Raw genomic sequence first — 15,320 nt, 5'->3', positions numbered from 1 at the left:
CTACATACTCAATATTTATGTTCTAACTGGAACTGCTGGTGTATGAACTTCGGTTGAACCTGCAGTTCCTTCGTCTTTCTGAAGAGGTGTGTAGTCTGTTTGCTCCTCTCTTATACTCCAACTGCAGAACCCTTACTGACTCCCAGAACTCCCTGTCAAGCCATGTCACAGGACCCCTTCTCTATCCTCCATCCCCACATTTCAAGAGATAAAATTTTTTTTTAATGCAATTTCTATTCCAGAACTCAGAGCCTAATTTCTTCCTAAACAACGCTTAGTCTATTCTATTGTGTTTAGGTACAAATAAATGCTCATATACTGAGGACAATCAGTTTACAGCAGTTTTAGGATAAGAAGTAAATGCATGAAATAGATCAAAATGAATTAACAGCTCTACTGTACATACATATGAATCATTATAGTTAAAGATATTTTTACATATTTTCTTCCTGTATGTCTTCATATCTTGAACTTTCAACACAAAATGCCAAACTCAGTGAAATAATATAAAATGGCTTTTGCTGTGTGCAGTTCAATTTTATTTTAAGATTATTTATTTTATAAGGATGTAAAAAACTATTTTTAAAAAAGTCTGATTCTAATATATTTTGTGCACAAGAATATTGGTCTGTTTTGTAAAATCATATCTCATTTTAAGAATTCACATTTTTTTAATAATAACATTGTTTTTATATTTTATTAATGAAGCAAAGTATACTAATATATCCTCTTTTGGAAATCAAATGTGGAGAAATAAACACATTACATGGGGTGAAATTTGTAAATTAAATTTTTTCCAGGTTGAAAGGACTTGACAAACGCAGGCAATGTTGGAAGAAATATATGTATGACTTACTTAATAAATCGTAAATCATTGTAAAGCCAGCATGCGTATGATTTCTTACTTAATTTTTTAAAAGCAGTTCCTGAGAGAGTGGAGAGAACAGAGAGCTCACTGGGGTTAATTAGACTCATCATGTATCTGTGATGATGAGATAAATTGCTGATGAGCTGCACCTGAGCTCTGCTGAAGACCTAAAGCTCGGCCTGAATTGTGAATTTGGGGATTTTTCACACTAAAATAAAAAAAAAAAGGGCAAAATAAATATTTCACACAATGTCAAATGATGGAAATAAAAAGAAAGGCAAAGCACCGGGTGAAAAGAAGTCTTCTAAAAGGAAAGGAAAGAGAAGAGAGACCTATGCTGTGTACATTTATAAAGTGTTAAAGCAGGTGAGTTTGTTTATTTATTTATTTACTTCCATAAATATAACGTTTGTGTTTTCTCATTCTTTGCTTTAATTTAGACACTTCTGATTGAAACACTGTGAAGTGGATTCGTAAGTGAACAGAGTGGTCCTTAGATGAAATAATAATAATAATAATAATAATAATAATCTGCGTCACTTAATTTCTCAATGTAAACTTAACATTGGCCGTATATGAACAGATACTGTTTTCACAATCGGTACCATATGATGCAATATTATCATATGATACCGATGTGAATTATTATTATTATTATTATAGAATCAACATTATGTATATTTTTAATTCTGTGATGTTTGCAGAACAATAATTTTTAACAAAATAATGGCTCTTTAACATCTTAAATTCATTTTTTAAAATCTTGTTTGGGCCAGTTATTAATAATTAAACATTCATGATTGATGTCGCATATCTCTATAGAATTCTTCTTAAATGTTCTTAAAGATTTTGTTAAATCTTACTTGACATCATTTTATGATCATCAACGTTTACAAGAGCCATTTCATAAAAAACTAAAACCTTTTAATTATAATATCCATCAAGTTCATCCTTGTTTTTGACTAAGGAATACAACTTTAAGACACCTTTTGGCGCATTCATTCAGAAACCCTTGTCCTGGGTATCAACAGCTGTTTTTTTTTCTCTTCTTCTTCTTGTCAGCAGTGATTTTCAGCTCATCACTTTTTTTTCATCACTTTTTTTTTTTTTTGTAAAGAGGGATTATTTGCATTAGTTTAACTTTCTGCCATTTTGATTAACGAGCGCATATTTTTTCGCCATTCTGTGTGTGAAATCCCAAAATCTGAGCCACAGTGAGAATGCACAGAGGTGTTCCTATTAAAGTGGCCACGGACTGAGAACACACTAAACTATGAATCATTGATTTTTGCAGGTGCACCCCGACACGGGAATCTCGAGCAGAGCGATGAGCATCATGAACTCGTTTGTGAACGACGTGTTTGAGCGCATCGCCACCGAGGCGTCCAGACTGACCCAGTACAACAAGCGCTCCACCATCACCAGCCGCGAGGTGCAGACCGCCGTCCGCCTGCTCCTCCCGGGGGAACTCGCCAAGCACGCCGTGTCCGAGGGCACCAAAGCGGTCACCAAGTACACCAGCTCCAAGTGAGCCAGTCCGACTGGTTTCTTTAGATTTGGAAATAAAACTGCACAAACTAAATTGCGTGTTTTGTCTCAGGTTATTTCGTTTATTCAGAATAATTGGCTTAAGGAGTAAGTACTGGTTTTTTTTTTTTTTTTTTTTTTTTTTAATAGTTATTCTTGTATTTTAGCTATTTTCCTATTTCAATATTAAAAATTGTGTGCAAACTACAGAATGTTCTAATTATCATCCAGAGCTGGACTTATTAGCTTAATGTTTTAAGTGTTCACATATGAAACTGCAACGGTTAAAAAGGGCCTGAAATCCCACTTGTAACCAACCAGATCAAATGGTTGTATGCTAGTTAGTTTTAAACTAAAACTGCTCCAAGTATAAAGTCTAGTCTGCATTGTTTACACACAAAATCTAAACCCAACACCTTCCATACATAAAAATCAGCTCAGGAAGTTATGACAATAAATCATTATGACAAACATCAAGTTACATAAGCAATAATATAAATAAAAAAAAAAGGTGAGGGTAAATATAAGCTAGGAATAATGTACAACTAAAAATGAGGGTAAATGAGCAAAAAATCACAAATGCAGAGGTTGTAAAGGGATTTTTTTTTTTTTTTTTTTTTTTTCACCCTTGGGCTTTTTAAACTAAGGGTCGCAACACGCACTCGGGACGCAGAAGTGAGGGGCTCGAACCCCCACCTCTCTGATCAGCAACACACACTCTAAAAAACGCTGGGTTGTTTTTTCTACCCAAACGCTGGGTTTCCTCTGTTGGGTCATTTTTCTGGGTTATTTACAGAGAGTTGGGTAGTTTTTGTGTAACCCAGCTGCTGGGTTGAAGTTTGCTTGGCTCCTCCCCCAAAGTTCACCGGTGGATTCAGCGGCTGTCAGTCAGAGCTTCGTGTCTCTCTTGAGCTCCCACACCGCTGATGACGGTTCATTTAAGGGAAAATGACGTTAAATACAAGGTCTGTATACACATGTTCACTCACCTAAGTCACATATGACTGAAAAAATATTACTATATGTGAGATTTATTACTGTTACCGTGTTAAGGTTACACTTAAACTTTCAGGCTGGTCTGAGGTAAGATAATTTAGCTGACAATAGCTGCTATAGTTAGCCACAGAACCCCACCTGTGTGTGAAGGAAACGGATAAGATGTCTGAGCTTTTTATCTTTCTCTGTAGAATGTTTGCAGGGTGACGTAACTGTAGTATTAGCATGACGCTAGCATTTAGTTAACATTAGAACTTTATTAATCTCACTGTTTGAGACAATAAAATGCTGAGGTGTTACAAAACACTGACCCTCTCACAAATACACACACCTGCTAACCCTCCCGTTTTTCACTAGCTAGTAATTTACTCCGCGGTCAAAAGTCGTCCGCGTTTCTCCCGAGTTATAACAATATTTTACACCTTTACCCATATGGCAAGTAGTATGCAAATATGACTGCTGCATGTAAGCTAACCAGGTAGCCCTCTTTAACCAAAGTTGCTTGTGACTCAGACTTAATTAACTATCAGTCAGCTGTACAGATAACTACTAGATGGAAGTATTAACTTTTGGGTGATTATAATGTGCCAGTATGACACCAGCTATGACAATCTCCTCGGTAATTAGCTTAAAATCAACACAGACCACAAGATCAACTAGTCTGATAAAGCTCATATGAGCTTTATCCCAAAAGCCATGCTTATTTAATTTTTGGTAGTAGCTGTCTCCATGTTTTTGTTTCAGGTTACCTATACCCTAGCTTTGTCATTTTTTTTATTTAGTATAAATCCTATTACACATTAAATTTATAGTCTTATTTAGTTTAATCTTAATAATTTAACAAATTATTTTTTTTTCATTTTCTTTCTAAGGTTGGCACCAACATGGTGGAATACCTCCAGCAGGCTAAAGGGTCAAGGCCGTACCCCTACTGTACATCCTGACGTTGGGAGATGATGACCAGCGCTGCTCTCAGGCATTCGTCATTCTGGTGGGACAGGCTCTGGAGCAATGCACACTACTTGGGGCGGTTGATGTGTGCTTCAAGGCATTTTATATTTTTGACATTAACTATTTAAAGTAGTGTGCACCTGTATAGGACTTTTTGTAATGTTGCTATGAAATAGCGAGGCCTACTTGAAAAGTCATAGACAGTGTTTGTATGTTAAAACAGAACCAGGGCTGAATAGTTTTGTTCTGCAGAAAAGATATCTAATGTCACAAAGAGATCTTGCTCTGTAGAAGCTGCCTCAGCCTATTTGTGTTATTACTCCATTCTGCCCTTATGAGTAATAGTATAGTAATGATGTCACTGTTGATTATCTGTTCTTGTGCTTTTGAAAAATAAACGTTTTTTCTATGAACGTTTAATAGGATGTTGTTTATTGCATATATGTATGTTTTTTTTTTTTTTTTTTAATAAACCAGTATATCAAAGTAATTTAACTGTTTAATAGACAGGGGGGGTTGTTTTTAACCCAGCATTTTTTAGGGTGCAGCACCTGAGCCACAACTGGCTAAAAGAAAAGCATGAATTTAAACACACGAAATCATCCAAATTAAAACAGATCAAAACAGCTTATAACAGAAGACACACAATGCATGTTTTAATACGTTAAAAAAATCTATACAAATGAATAAAACAGAGTTTCTCATAGAAAAAAAGGAAGATTGAAAAAAGAAATTACAAAAAACAAACTTTGCAACACAGTGTGTGTGTGTATATATATATATATATATATATATATATATATATATATATAATATTACACTGTGTACCTGATTTAACTGTATATCTGAGTTAAGGTCTCATGATGGCTGAATGGTTGTGTTCATTCCGTTAGTGAAAGCTGTAATGTGAACAATGACCTCCCACTGATTTGACATTTTGTAGACACACACGGTATGATGTTTTGCAGTAATACATGATAAGCACGAGATGGCAGTATTTGAGAACTTTTAAGCAGCTAACAGCTGAGACCTGGTGGAGATCAACAGCACTGAATGTGATTACATTCACTGCGTAAAAACCCATTTTACTGATATACTAGCTGAAACGAATTAAAGCCACCAGTCTTATATCCGTGCATAATAGTGTAGTTATATTAATTATTTTTTCCAGGGATTTGTAAGTGGAATAAACCAATGTTCACATAAATGATTGTGTAAGAGCATGTAGATTTGTCATGTATACAGTAGTTGCTGATTAGGCCAGAGATTTGACACATTTTAAACTCAAAACTATTTTATTATCCACGTTCCAGATTACTAAATTTTCACAATGTGCACAGGATAGAAACAAACCATGAATAAAATAAAAATCTTCCATTCATGCTGTTGTAAGACATAGGCCTACTAATCTGTAATAAATACGAACCAAACAAACAAACAAACAAACGAAAAAGAATGTTTTTCCCCCTAATTGAAATTGTAAATTAAATTAATTAAATAACTTAATTTAAATAAATGAATGAATGAACAAAAATCTATGCTTAATCTAGTGTGACACTCAGGCTTATAGTTATCTAACATGCACACAGTTCTTTCTTTTGTTTGCCTTAGTCTGTTTTTTTCTTATTATTATGTTTCCCTTCTCTGTTTTGTGTCTGTTTTTGTGTTTAGGTATTATTTTATAATTGTGCTATAATTTAACAATCCACAATTTGTTGTGACACAAACATTTCTTTAAAAATGAGCACTTGAATATGTATGGAGTGAAACACAAAGTGTTGTACTGTTTATGGGAAAATAATAAGCAATGGGGTGGTGTAATGAAGCTGAGTCACTAACAACATATTGAAATTGAAGATTTTTCAATAATGAACTGTTCTAAATTAAATATTTGCAATTTCTTTTATTTATAAATAGCATACTGTTTACTTATTTACATTGTATTGTGGAACAAGTACTCACTTATGTCAAAAGACAAAAAATAAGCACCTTGTTTGTTTTCAAGAAATGGCAAAGACACTTTAGTATCTGTAAAATTACAGATTTACCACTAAATTATAGGTTGCTAAAACTGAAGACTCCTTATATTAATGGTAAATACATATATCTTACAGATCTGTTTTTTATTTGCTTTATTAAGTGCTGTGTCCTTAATAAAAGTACTATAAAAATAATATGGCATTATAACTAATGCTTTATCGTGTACATCAGTTTTTTCTAGAACATTGTTTTCAAAGGGTGGGCTGCAGTCACCTATTGGGCCATAAAAGTACCGCAGTTCTGTTGAGAGAGGTCATTTATAACAAATATATGAAAAGTCTTTAATTTTAAATTTGAAGGGTTCATAATTCCCAGAAACTATTTTCAATTATGTATATATATTTAAAGTAAACTTAACTAATAAAACTAAGCCATGGGATTTAAACAACATGATACTCTTCATTTATCTTCGTCCCATGTGTTGATCATGAGTTGTGATTTAAGGTTTGGGTGAGCTGCAGAAGATTTTCACATTTCAAATTGAGTCACAGCCTCATTAAGTTTGGGAATAGATGTTATAGAATATTTACCAACACATTCTTTTGGTAGAAAGAGTAACATCTCTTTCTTTTAAACGTGATCAGGTACCACCAACACTAGTGCAATAGCTTAACAAGTTACTGCTTAATTGAATTGACTTAATTTAACATAACAAGCCGAGATAACAGACTGGATTGGTCATAAGGCTTAGAACATTTTGCCTAAATTCTAATTGCTAGTCGTATTTGTGAATTTAGCCATGCTAATGCTAATGGCCGCTAATGATCATTTTGATCATTTACTCAAATGAGATGCTTTGTGTGTTTGCGGCTTACTCTCCTCGATAGAGGTTTGACAAAGGACTACATCCTAAAGTACTACTCTTTAAACATCAAAGATCATAAAAAGAGATGGATCAAAATGAAAATAACATTCATCAAAATTCTGCAAATTACGTTTTGGTCAAATTTGCATAATTTTACAGGTAAATAACATTTTGTTTCATTTCGCTGTTCTCCATGGAAATATGAATTTTTTGTATTTGAAAAAAAAAAAAATCTAAAAATGAAAACTGTTCTCCGAACAGAACAGACCTGAAATAAGGTTTATGATAGATTTGCACTTAAATGAAAAAGCATGAAATGTATGTGTTTTTGAGACATGTATAGTATATTTTTCTCACACAGACCAGTTGTTTTGTTTTTAGTATCATTATTAAAAATCCATGTATTTTAGTGTAATTCTTTTTTTAACAAGTAAATGGCAAGTTTATTTTTGCAAAATTTTATGTGATTTCTTTTTACTTGCAATTTTGCATGCATGTTAAAATGCATTTTCATATAAAAATGTGATTTATAGTAGTTTCAAACAATAAACCTGTCTCCTACAAATTTTTTTTAAATGCCATTTTAATTTAGAATTTTCTAAATAGGATTTTTTTAAACAGATTTTTTAATTGGTTTTCCAATGTGATTTTTTTTTTTTAAATATACAGTTAATCACTTTTATATGAGATTTTTTAAACTTAAGAATTAGATTTTTACATGCAATTTTTACTTATTTGTACACTATGAATTCATTTCTTTGTATTGTTTTACACAGAATTAATTGATTTTCATGTTAATTTTATGTATTACACATAAATCATATAGTTCTACACAATATTTAGTTGTAAATATGATTTATTTACATTGCCTGGTCAAAACATTTCATCATTTGGAAGGATGATCCACATCAAGCAAAGAAAACATAAAGATATTTTTTAATTACTAGAATTGGGTTAAGTTATTGAAACTTGAAAGGGTATAAAACACACTATTTAATCAAGGAAGGAATCAAGGAAAGAATGTGGTCAGAAAAGCATCTTGAATGAGCATGATCAGAAATCACTTTAACTCTTGGTTGGAAGTTGCATTAAAAAAAAATGGCAAGTAGAAATCAGCACTATGTTTAATAGTGACAGTAAGAAACCCACCTGTTTAACTGTTAATGAGACTCAAGAGAACAAGAGCCTTCAGTTTGCTAGGGAGCATAAACATTCAACTTTGGAGTGATTAAAAAAGGTCATGTGACCTGATGAGTCCAGATTGACCCTATTCCAGAGTGATGGGCGTGTCAGGGTAAGATGGTAAGCACATGAAGCGATGCTCCCATCATACATAGTGTCCACTGTACAAGCCTCTGGAGACAGTGTTACTGTATGATCTGGGGTTGATCAGTTACTCAGGTCTAGACTGAGCAACGTTATGTGGAAATAAAATAAAGTCAGCTGACCACCTGAATGTACTGAATGAACAGATTATCACATCTATGGAGATTTACTTCCTCAAATTGTAAAAGGGAGCATGAAGAATCATTTTCACACATGACTTGGCCATCACATTGTGCACTCTAATCAAAGATAAAGGCTGTCGAATTAAATATTAGTGTGTGCAAGTTGTTTGGCCAGGCGATTTATTTTACTATGACATTTTTTACAATTCATTTAAATTAATTATTTAAGTTTAAATACATTTTATGCATGATTCCTTTAATTTTGCATGTTATACATTTTTTGGACAGGACAAAAATTCCCATTGTTCCCAGTTTTTACATTTGATTTCCCTCATTTAAAGATGTCTTTACACATTTATGTCTTATATATATTTATCACATATTATTAACTTTATGTTTCTATGTCATCTTGTTAAATTGCATTTTACATTAATTACAAATAAATTTCCTACTAACTTGCATCCAGACAACTAGAAATTCTTTTATCTGGTTTTCATGTTGATGCTATAATAATGGAGACGTGTATAATGACTGGATTCCAGAAACTATAATAATTGAATTATTGTCTTTAGTAGGCTACTTCTGTATGACTTTCAGCTAAAAGATGGTGATCTGATAAGTTTGATGGCAAAAAAAAAGGAAGTTCTCAAAAAAAAGTTTCATCTAATTAGCCTTGCGGTTGTTTTGTTAATTAAGATCTGGTCAACAATGTATTTGGGTTAGAGCTCAGTATATGGCGGGCAAACTATTGCAAACTGGTGGTGGTGGTGGTATGGGGGGGGGGGGGGTTGTTAGAAACACCTTGGTTTGAAAATAAATGGTGCTTTTTGTTTTGCATTAATCAGAGCTACAGCAATGCAGCCTGAGCAATGCCGGGTGTTAATGTGGTGTATTGCATTCCGTCTCCCTCCCCTGCTTGCTCTCTTGCTCCTGCAATGTGCCTTGATGGTCTGATGTATGCTAATGAGAGCATGTCTGTGGACGTATTACGGCGCGTGTGATAGGGTCATTAATGACAGTGTCTTAAGCACTATCATCATCATGACCATTTTCCCTCTGATCTCCCGGTTCCTCGCTGATCCCCCCTTTTTCTCTTTCTCTCTTTCTCTATCTAGAGTCATTTCTCTCTCTCTCTCTCCCTCTCTCTCTCTCTCTCTCTTTCTACTTCCCTCACTCTCTCTCCCTCTTTTGGGAGAGTGTTATAAGCACATTATGGATCGGGACATTAGTGACTAATGTAGTCACTGGGCCCCGCATTGTTTTGGTGTGCAAGTGCATCATTAGAAAATGTTCCACTTGGCGGGGAAGCGCGTATTAGGGGCGCTCGCGATGAAATGAGGTTGTGATCGATTGTTAAATTTATCGAGAGCTATTAGATTGAAATATGAACCTCTCAATTGTCATAATGAAGAGGGCCTCCATTTGTGCGGGGATCAACAGCACATCGTATAGTGAGCTAAACATTGCAGGTACTGGCTTAAACGCTGGAAGGGTCATTTTTTTTCCCTATTTCTATCTCATTCTTCATGCCATCAGAATTCTTTCAGTGTTCTTTTTCATGGCCAAAGAAAGCATTACGGAAACGCGAAGCCAAGCTAGATCCGTGACTTGGTACAAATCTGTGCATTTGCATGCTAACCTCGTCTCTTTGTCACACATTGGGCATTTGCATTTAATACTACGCCAGTGCCATTTGGCCCTGAAGTGTTTGAGCGGGAAACTGTTTCATATCACAGTCTATAACTGACTCGGTTATGCTGCGGCATGTTTTTCTTCAGGAAGTTGCTACTTTATTTAAATTGCATACATCCAGCTCTCTATACCCTTATTTCCGGGTGGTATGTGGATGATATATGCTGACAGTCTTGTACTTTAATATGAACATTGTTACACTTTTCATGCACAGCAGTTGCATGAACAGTGGTGCAACAAAAGAAGTACATAAATAAAAATCTGCTGTCCAGACTACCAGACTTCGAGTTTGAAGGGGAAAGGGGAAATCGAACAACCACTCTGTGCAATCGCGGCGAGCAGAAAAATATTTCTGAGTAAAAAATGCTGAAGCTTAAAGCGCTTTTTATTCTTGTCAGCATAGAAACAGGAATCTGAAACTTAACTCAGCAACAAATTTGGAGATTATATTTTTCTAGTTTTTAACTTTCTCCATCCATGCATATATAAACCTCTGACTCCTGCCGGAGTCTCTGCTTGCACTCTACAGTTAATATACATTCACATTATACATTGTGTGACTGTGACCATACCTAACTGCCATCTCTCCTCTTCTTCTCTTTCCCCCCCTCTTTCTCTTTTCTCTCTCCTCCTGTCTCCCCCTTTCTCTCTTTCTCTCTCTCTCTGTCGAGCTACACATGTCGTTCCTAAACTGCCAGTGATCCAGACTCCCTCTGCCCTCCGGACTTGTCTGACCCATCCTGGTGCCCCGCTTCTGGCTGAAGATCTCGTCACATGGATGCCCCGTGTGTCTCTCTGGGATGCGTCTGGTGTGGGGATGATTCTCTCTACCTAGAAGATGGTTCTGGCCTCGACTGGTGTTGGCAACTGTTTCTCTAAAGACTTGACAGTTCGATAGTTCAGGACTGGAACTTCTTACAAGTCTACCTGGGTCTTTAATAACTACCTGGACTCCATATTAACATCAATTAACATCAGCTATTATAGCTGAACTGCCTCCCACCCTACACACTGTATAAATGCAGATCATTTACTGCTTTCTGTTATCACCCAAATGAGGATGGGTTCCCTGTTGAGTCTGGTTCCTCTCAAGGTTTCTTCCTATTACCATCTCAGGGAGTTTTTCCTTGCCACTGTCGCCCGATCGGCTTGCTCACCAGGGACTATCTGACATTTTGATTCATACACATTCACATTTCATAGAAACTTAAATAATTCTTTTGATTGTGTAAAGCTGCTTAGCGGCAATGACAATTGCTAAAAGCGCTATACAAATAAAATTGAATTGAATTGAATTGTAGTCCAACTAGGGACCATGGAGGCCAATGGTTACCATTAGATTTATTCCTATTTTTACGACCGTAGTAGGATCTTCAGTCAACATTCACACACTACAGGCAATTTAGGGACATCGATTAACTTAATCTGCATGTCCTTGAACTGTGGGAGGTAACCGGAGTTCATGGAGAAAACCCACCAAACACGGGAAGAGCATGCAAACTCCATGCACACAGACCCAGAGGCAGGAATTAAACTCAGCTCCTGGTGGTGCAAGGAGATAGTGCTAACCACTATGCCGCCATGCCGCCTAACATCATCAGCTGACAGAATCTCAGCTAAGCAGTGATCGCTCTGAGCTAATCAGTGAGTGGTTCGCTCTTAGGAGCTCAGTGAATTCCAGTGAGGTACCGTGACGGGATGCCACCTAAGCGATTGGTACGACAGCAACTCAAATGGGAGGCCAGCTTAGCTCAAGAACAGTGTGTAGAGAGCTTCATGTAATGGGTTTCTATGGCTAAGCAGCTGCATCCAAGCCTTACATCACCAAGTGCAATGCAAACATCGGATGCAGTGGTGTAAAGCACACCTTCACTGGACTCTAGAGTGGTGGAGACGTGTTCTCTGGAGTGACGAATCCTGCTTCTCTGTCTGGCAACCCAGTGGACGAGTCTGGGTTTGGCGGTTGCCAGGAGAATGGTACTTGTCTGACTGCATTGTGCCAAGTGTAAAGTTTAGTAATGAGGGTGGATTATGGTGTGGGGTTGTTTTTCTGGAGTTGGGCTCGGCCCCTTAGTTCCAGTGAAAGGAACTCTTAATGCTTCAGCATACCAAGACATTTTGGACAATTTAATGCTCCCAACTTTGTGGGAATAGTTTACGGATGGTCTCTTCTGCACACCAGTGACTGCGCACCAGTGCACAAAGCAAGGTCCATGAGCACATGGATGAGCGACTTTGGTGCGGTAAACCTTAACTGGCCTGAGTCCTGACCTCAACTTGACGGAACACTTTTGGAATGAATTAGAGTTGAGACTGCGAGCCAGGCCTTTTTGTCCAACATCAGTGTCTGACCTCACAAATCAGCTTCTGGAAGGATGGTCAAAAATAAACACACTCCTAAACCTTGTTGAGAGCCTTTCCAGAACCCATTATAGCTGCAAAGGGGTGGGGCCAACATTATATTAAACCCTATGGATTAAGGATCCCAGCAAACATTTGGACATTTGATGACCAGTGAAATGACTCCAGTCAGCAGTTGTCAGCAAATGTTAGCTGGGATGTTCCTCAAGTTCATATGCATGTGAAGGCAAGCGATCGAATATTTTTGGCAATATTGCGTAGCTGGACATGGTAAAGGGCTGAAGTTGCATCGATAATTTAAGGTTGAGAAGACACAAAGACTGAATGTTTCTATCACGGTGGATTGTGGGTAATAATGGGAAACTTTATTGACCGATTAAAAAACTTAAAAGTCATTAAATAAAATAAAGTTGTCTTGTTGTGCTTATAAAATACTGTAACAAGTGTGTTAGTTACTCTGTAAATTAGTCTCAACCAATTAGCTTGTGCTTTTAAAGTCCTCCCCTCCTACCAACGTCGCATTAATTAGTGAATGTGTTATTACCGCTGTCTTCGCATTGCCAAGTAGATGAGCCTCCATATATTCCTTTTTTTATGCTTTAATTTTAATGGGAGGCACAGCAGTCAAGTTGGCAATGAGTGGGAGATAATCAGCAGGAACTAATTGCCTAATTGTATTGATGAGGCCGGCGATCATTAGGTTGTTCCGTGAGTCCAGTGACCAGAGAGCACCACAGATGGCCAGATCTATGTTTATCTTATTGCTCTCACCAAAATTGACTTGTGTATGCGAGTGGCTCGGTGTGTTTCTGTGTTCCGCAGGGAGTGTGTGTGTGTGTGTGTGTGTGTGGGTATGTGAGTGTAAGTGTGTGGTGTCTGCAGGGAGTAAGATGAATGACTGAAAGAGAGTGCTGATTCCTTTTTTTTGTCTCCTTTTCCCTTCTTTCTTTTTTTTTTTCATCCCTGCCTCCATTTAAAAAATAAAAAAAAATTGAATGTCCACCATTTGAGAAATGAATTTGTGGAAGTCGCTGTCTCTTTTCCCCCATTAGTAAGTGTTTAGTTCAACGTTTTAAATAATTGCGTTACGAGGAATGATATTTAAAATACATTTGGGAGGCAATGGGCCGGGAAAGTGCCTACATGTTTTGCTGATGACACCCGGGCCATTTGGAAGACATCAAAGTAGAGAGGAGGTAGCCCAGATGCATATTATAAACTCATTATGCGTATCATTTAAAAGGATGTACTCCAGCAGCAAAAAACAATCTCGCCTCTCTCTCTCTCTCTCTCTCTCTCTCTCTCGCCCAGTAATGTGTGTTTGCAAAGTCGGAAGTCTTTGATTCCTTCAGTCAATGTGACAGCCATTACGCCACTGCAGAACACAATCAGTGGTATATTATATAAATATATATGCGTATCTATATCGGCAGCATCGTTAACATATGGATCGGCATCAGTGGTTTTAAGGGAAAAAAAACTAATATTTAGAGCTGACTGGATCATTTAAAATAGTATGAAAGAACATCTTGACATGTAGCACTTTTAGTGCATCGGAAATTTCACAACTTAAAGCCACGGATGGAAAAATACTCATTATTCATTAAGATAGTCACGTATTCCTGAGTGTGAATGCGCATTCTTGTACTCGTCCTGAAACATCCTTGCTAATTTACTCTGATCCTTTTTATCTAGACCTCGAAATAGGAAATACTCCTGTGGCCTTCTTTATTCTAGACTAAAGCTCTTATTGTGCATTTAAACTTTGTACATTCTATGTAATGTATATATATATACTTTAAGTATACTTTCAACTTTTGTAAATGTGTAAATTTCATCCCACTGTGTTCATTTTTATTTATTTTTAAATTGGAAATTCTATTTAAAATTTAATCGTGTTCTATTTTTCCATTTAAGGTCGTATAAATATTTCACTGCATATCATACTGTGTACAGGAAAACATTAATATAAATAAATAAGAATAATCCAGTATTGAACTTCAAACAAAGTTCATTTGATTTAAAAAGTGCATTAAGCTCAGTTTAAGTAATTTGATACATTTGACTAAGGTGTTGTTCAGACTGCAGATATGAAGATTGGAATCAGTTTGGATTCAGATTGCTTTCATGTAGTCTGAACAGTAAAAAAAAAAAAACATCACATTGAATCTGATTTGAATCACATCCAGTGGTGGGTTAAAATCAAAGTCAAATCATTTTCCTATCAGCCAAAACATGGTGAAAGAGGTGAATTTTCAGATAGGATCATATAACACCATTTTTCATCATACTTAATGCTTCTTATCTCCTGATCCATGCGTTGTTTTTTTGTAAATATGCATACACATTCATATTTTTAACAGGTACACTAATAAAAGAAACACATTTGCTGAGTACAATTTCATACTGTTTTTATGTAGTGTCTGTAACTTTTTGGAATTCAAACTGTTCAATAATCTTAACTGTCATTCAGATGAAACTTGGCCAATTTAGATTTCACATGAAAAGACAAAAACCTGAACAGTGTATTATTCTAAAATGCACAAATTGTTAAGCTATTGCACCATGAATGTGACATGGTTACTGACACTACAGATTTTTTTTTGCTTTTTACCAAAAACCTATTTAAGCA

General features: G+C 36.1%; 1 protein-coding gene across 1 annotated transcript; it reads left to right on the top strand.

Annotated features, from left to right (window-relative positions):
• Window positions 1-1,005: 1,005 nt before the first annotated feature.
• On the top strand, window positions 1,006-2,450 carry zgc:92591 (uncharacterized protein LOC436997 homolog). The gene is made up of 2 exons (XM_053494948.1): window positions 1,006-1,234; window positions 2,163-2,450. The coding sequence occupies exons 1-2, from the start codon at window positions 1,118-1,120 to the stop codon at window positions 2,397-2,399; spliced, it is 354 nt and encodes a 117-aa protein (XP_053350923.1). The 5' UTR covers window positions 1,006-1,117; the 3' UTR covers window positions 2,400-2,450.
• The last annotated feature ends 12,870 nt before the right edge of the window (window positions 2,451-15,320 follow it).

Source organism: Clarias gariepinus, chromosome 4, assembly GCF_024256425.1.
Source record: "Clarias gariepinus isolate MV-2021 ecotype Netherlands chromosome 4, CGAR_prim_01v2, whole genome shotgun sequence".
Classification (NCBI taxonomy): domain Eukaryota; kingdom Metazoa; phylum Chordata; class Actinopteri; order Siluriformes; family Clariidae; genus Clarias; species Clarias gariepinus.
This window is presented reverse-complemented; position numbering and strand designations above follow the sequence as displayed.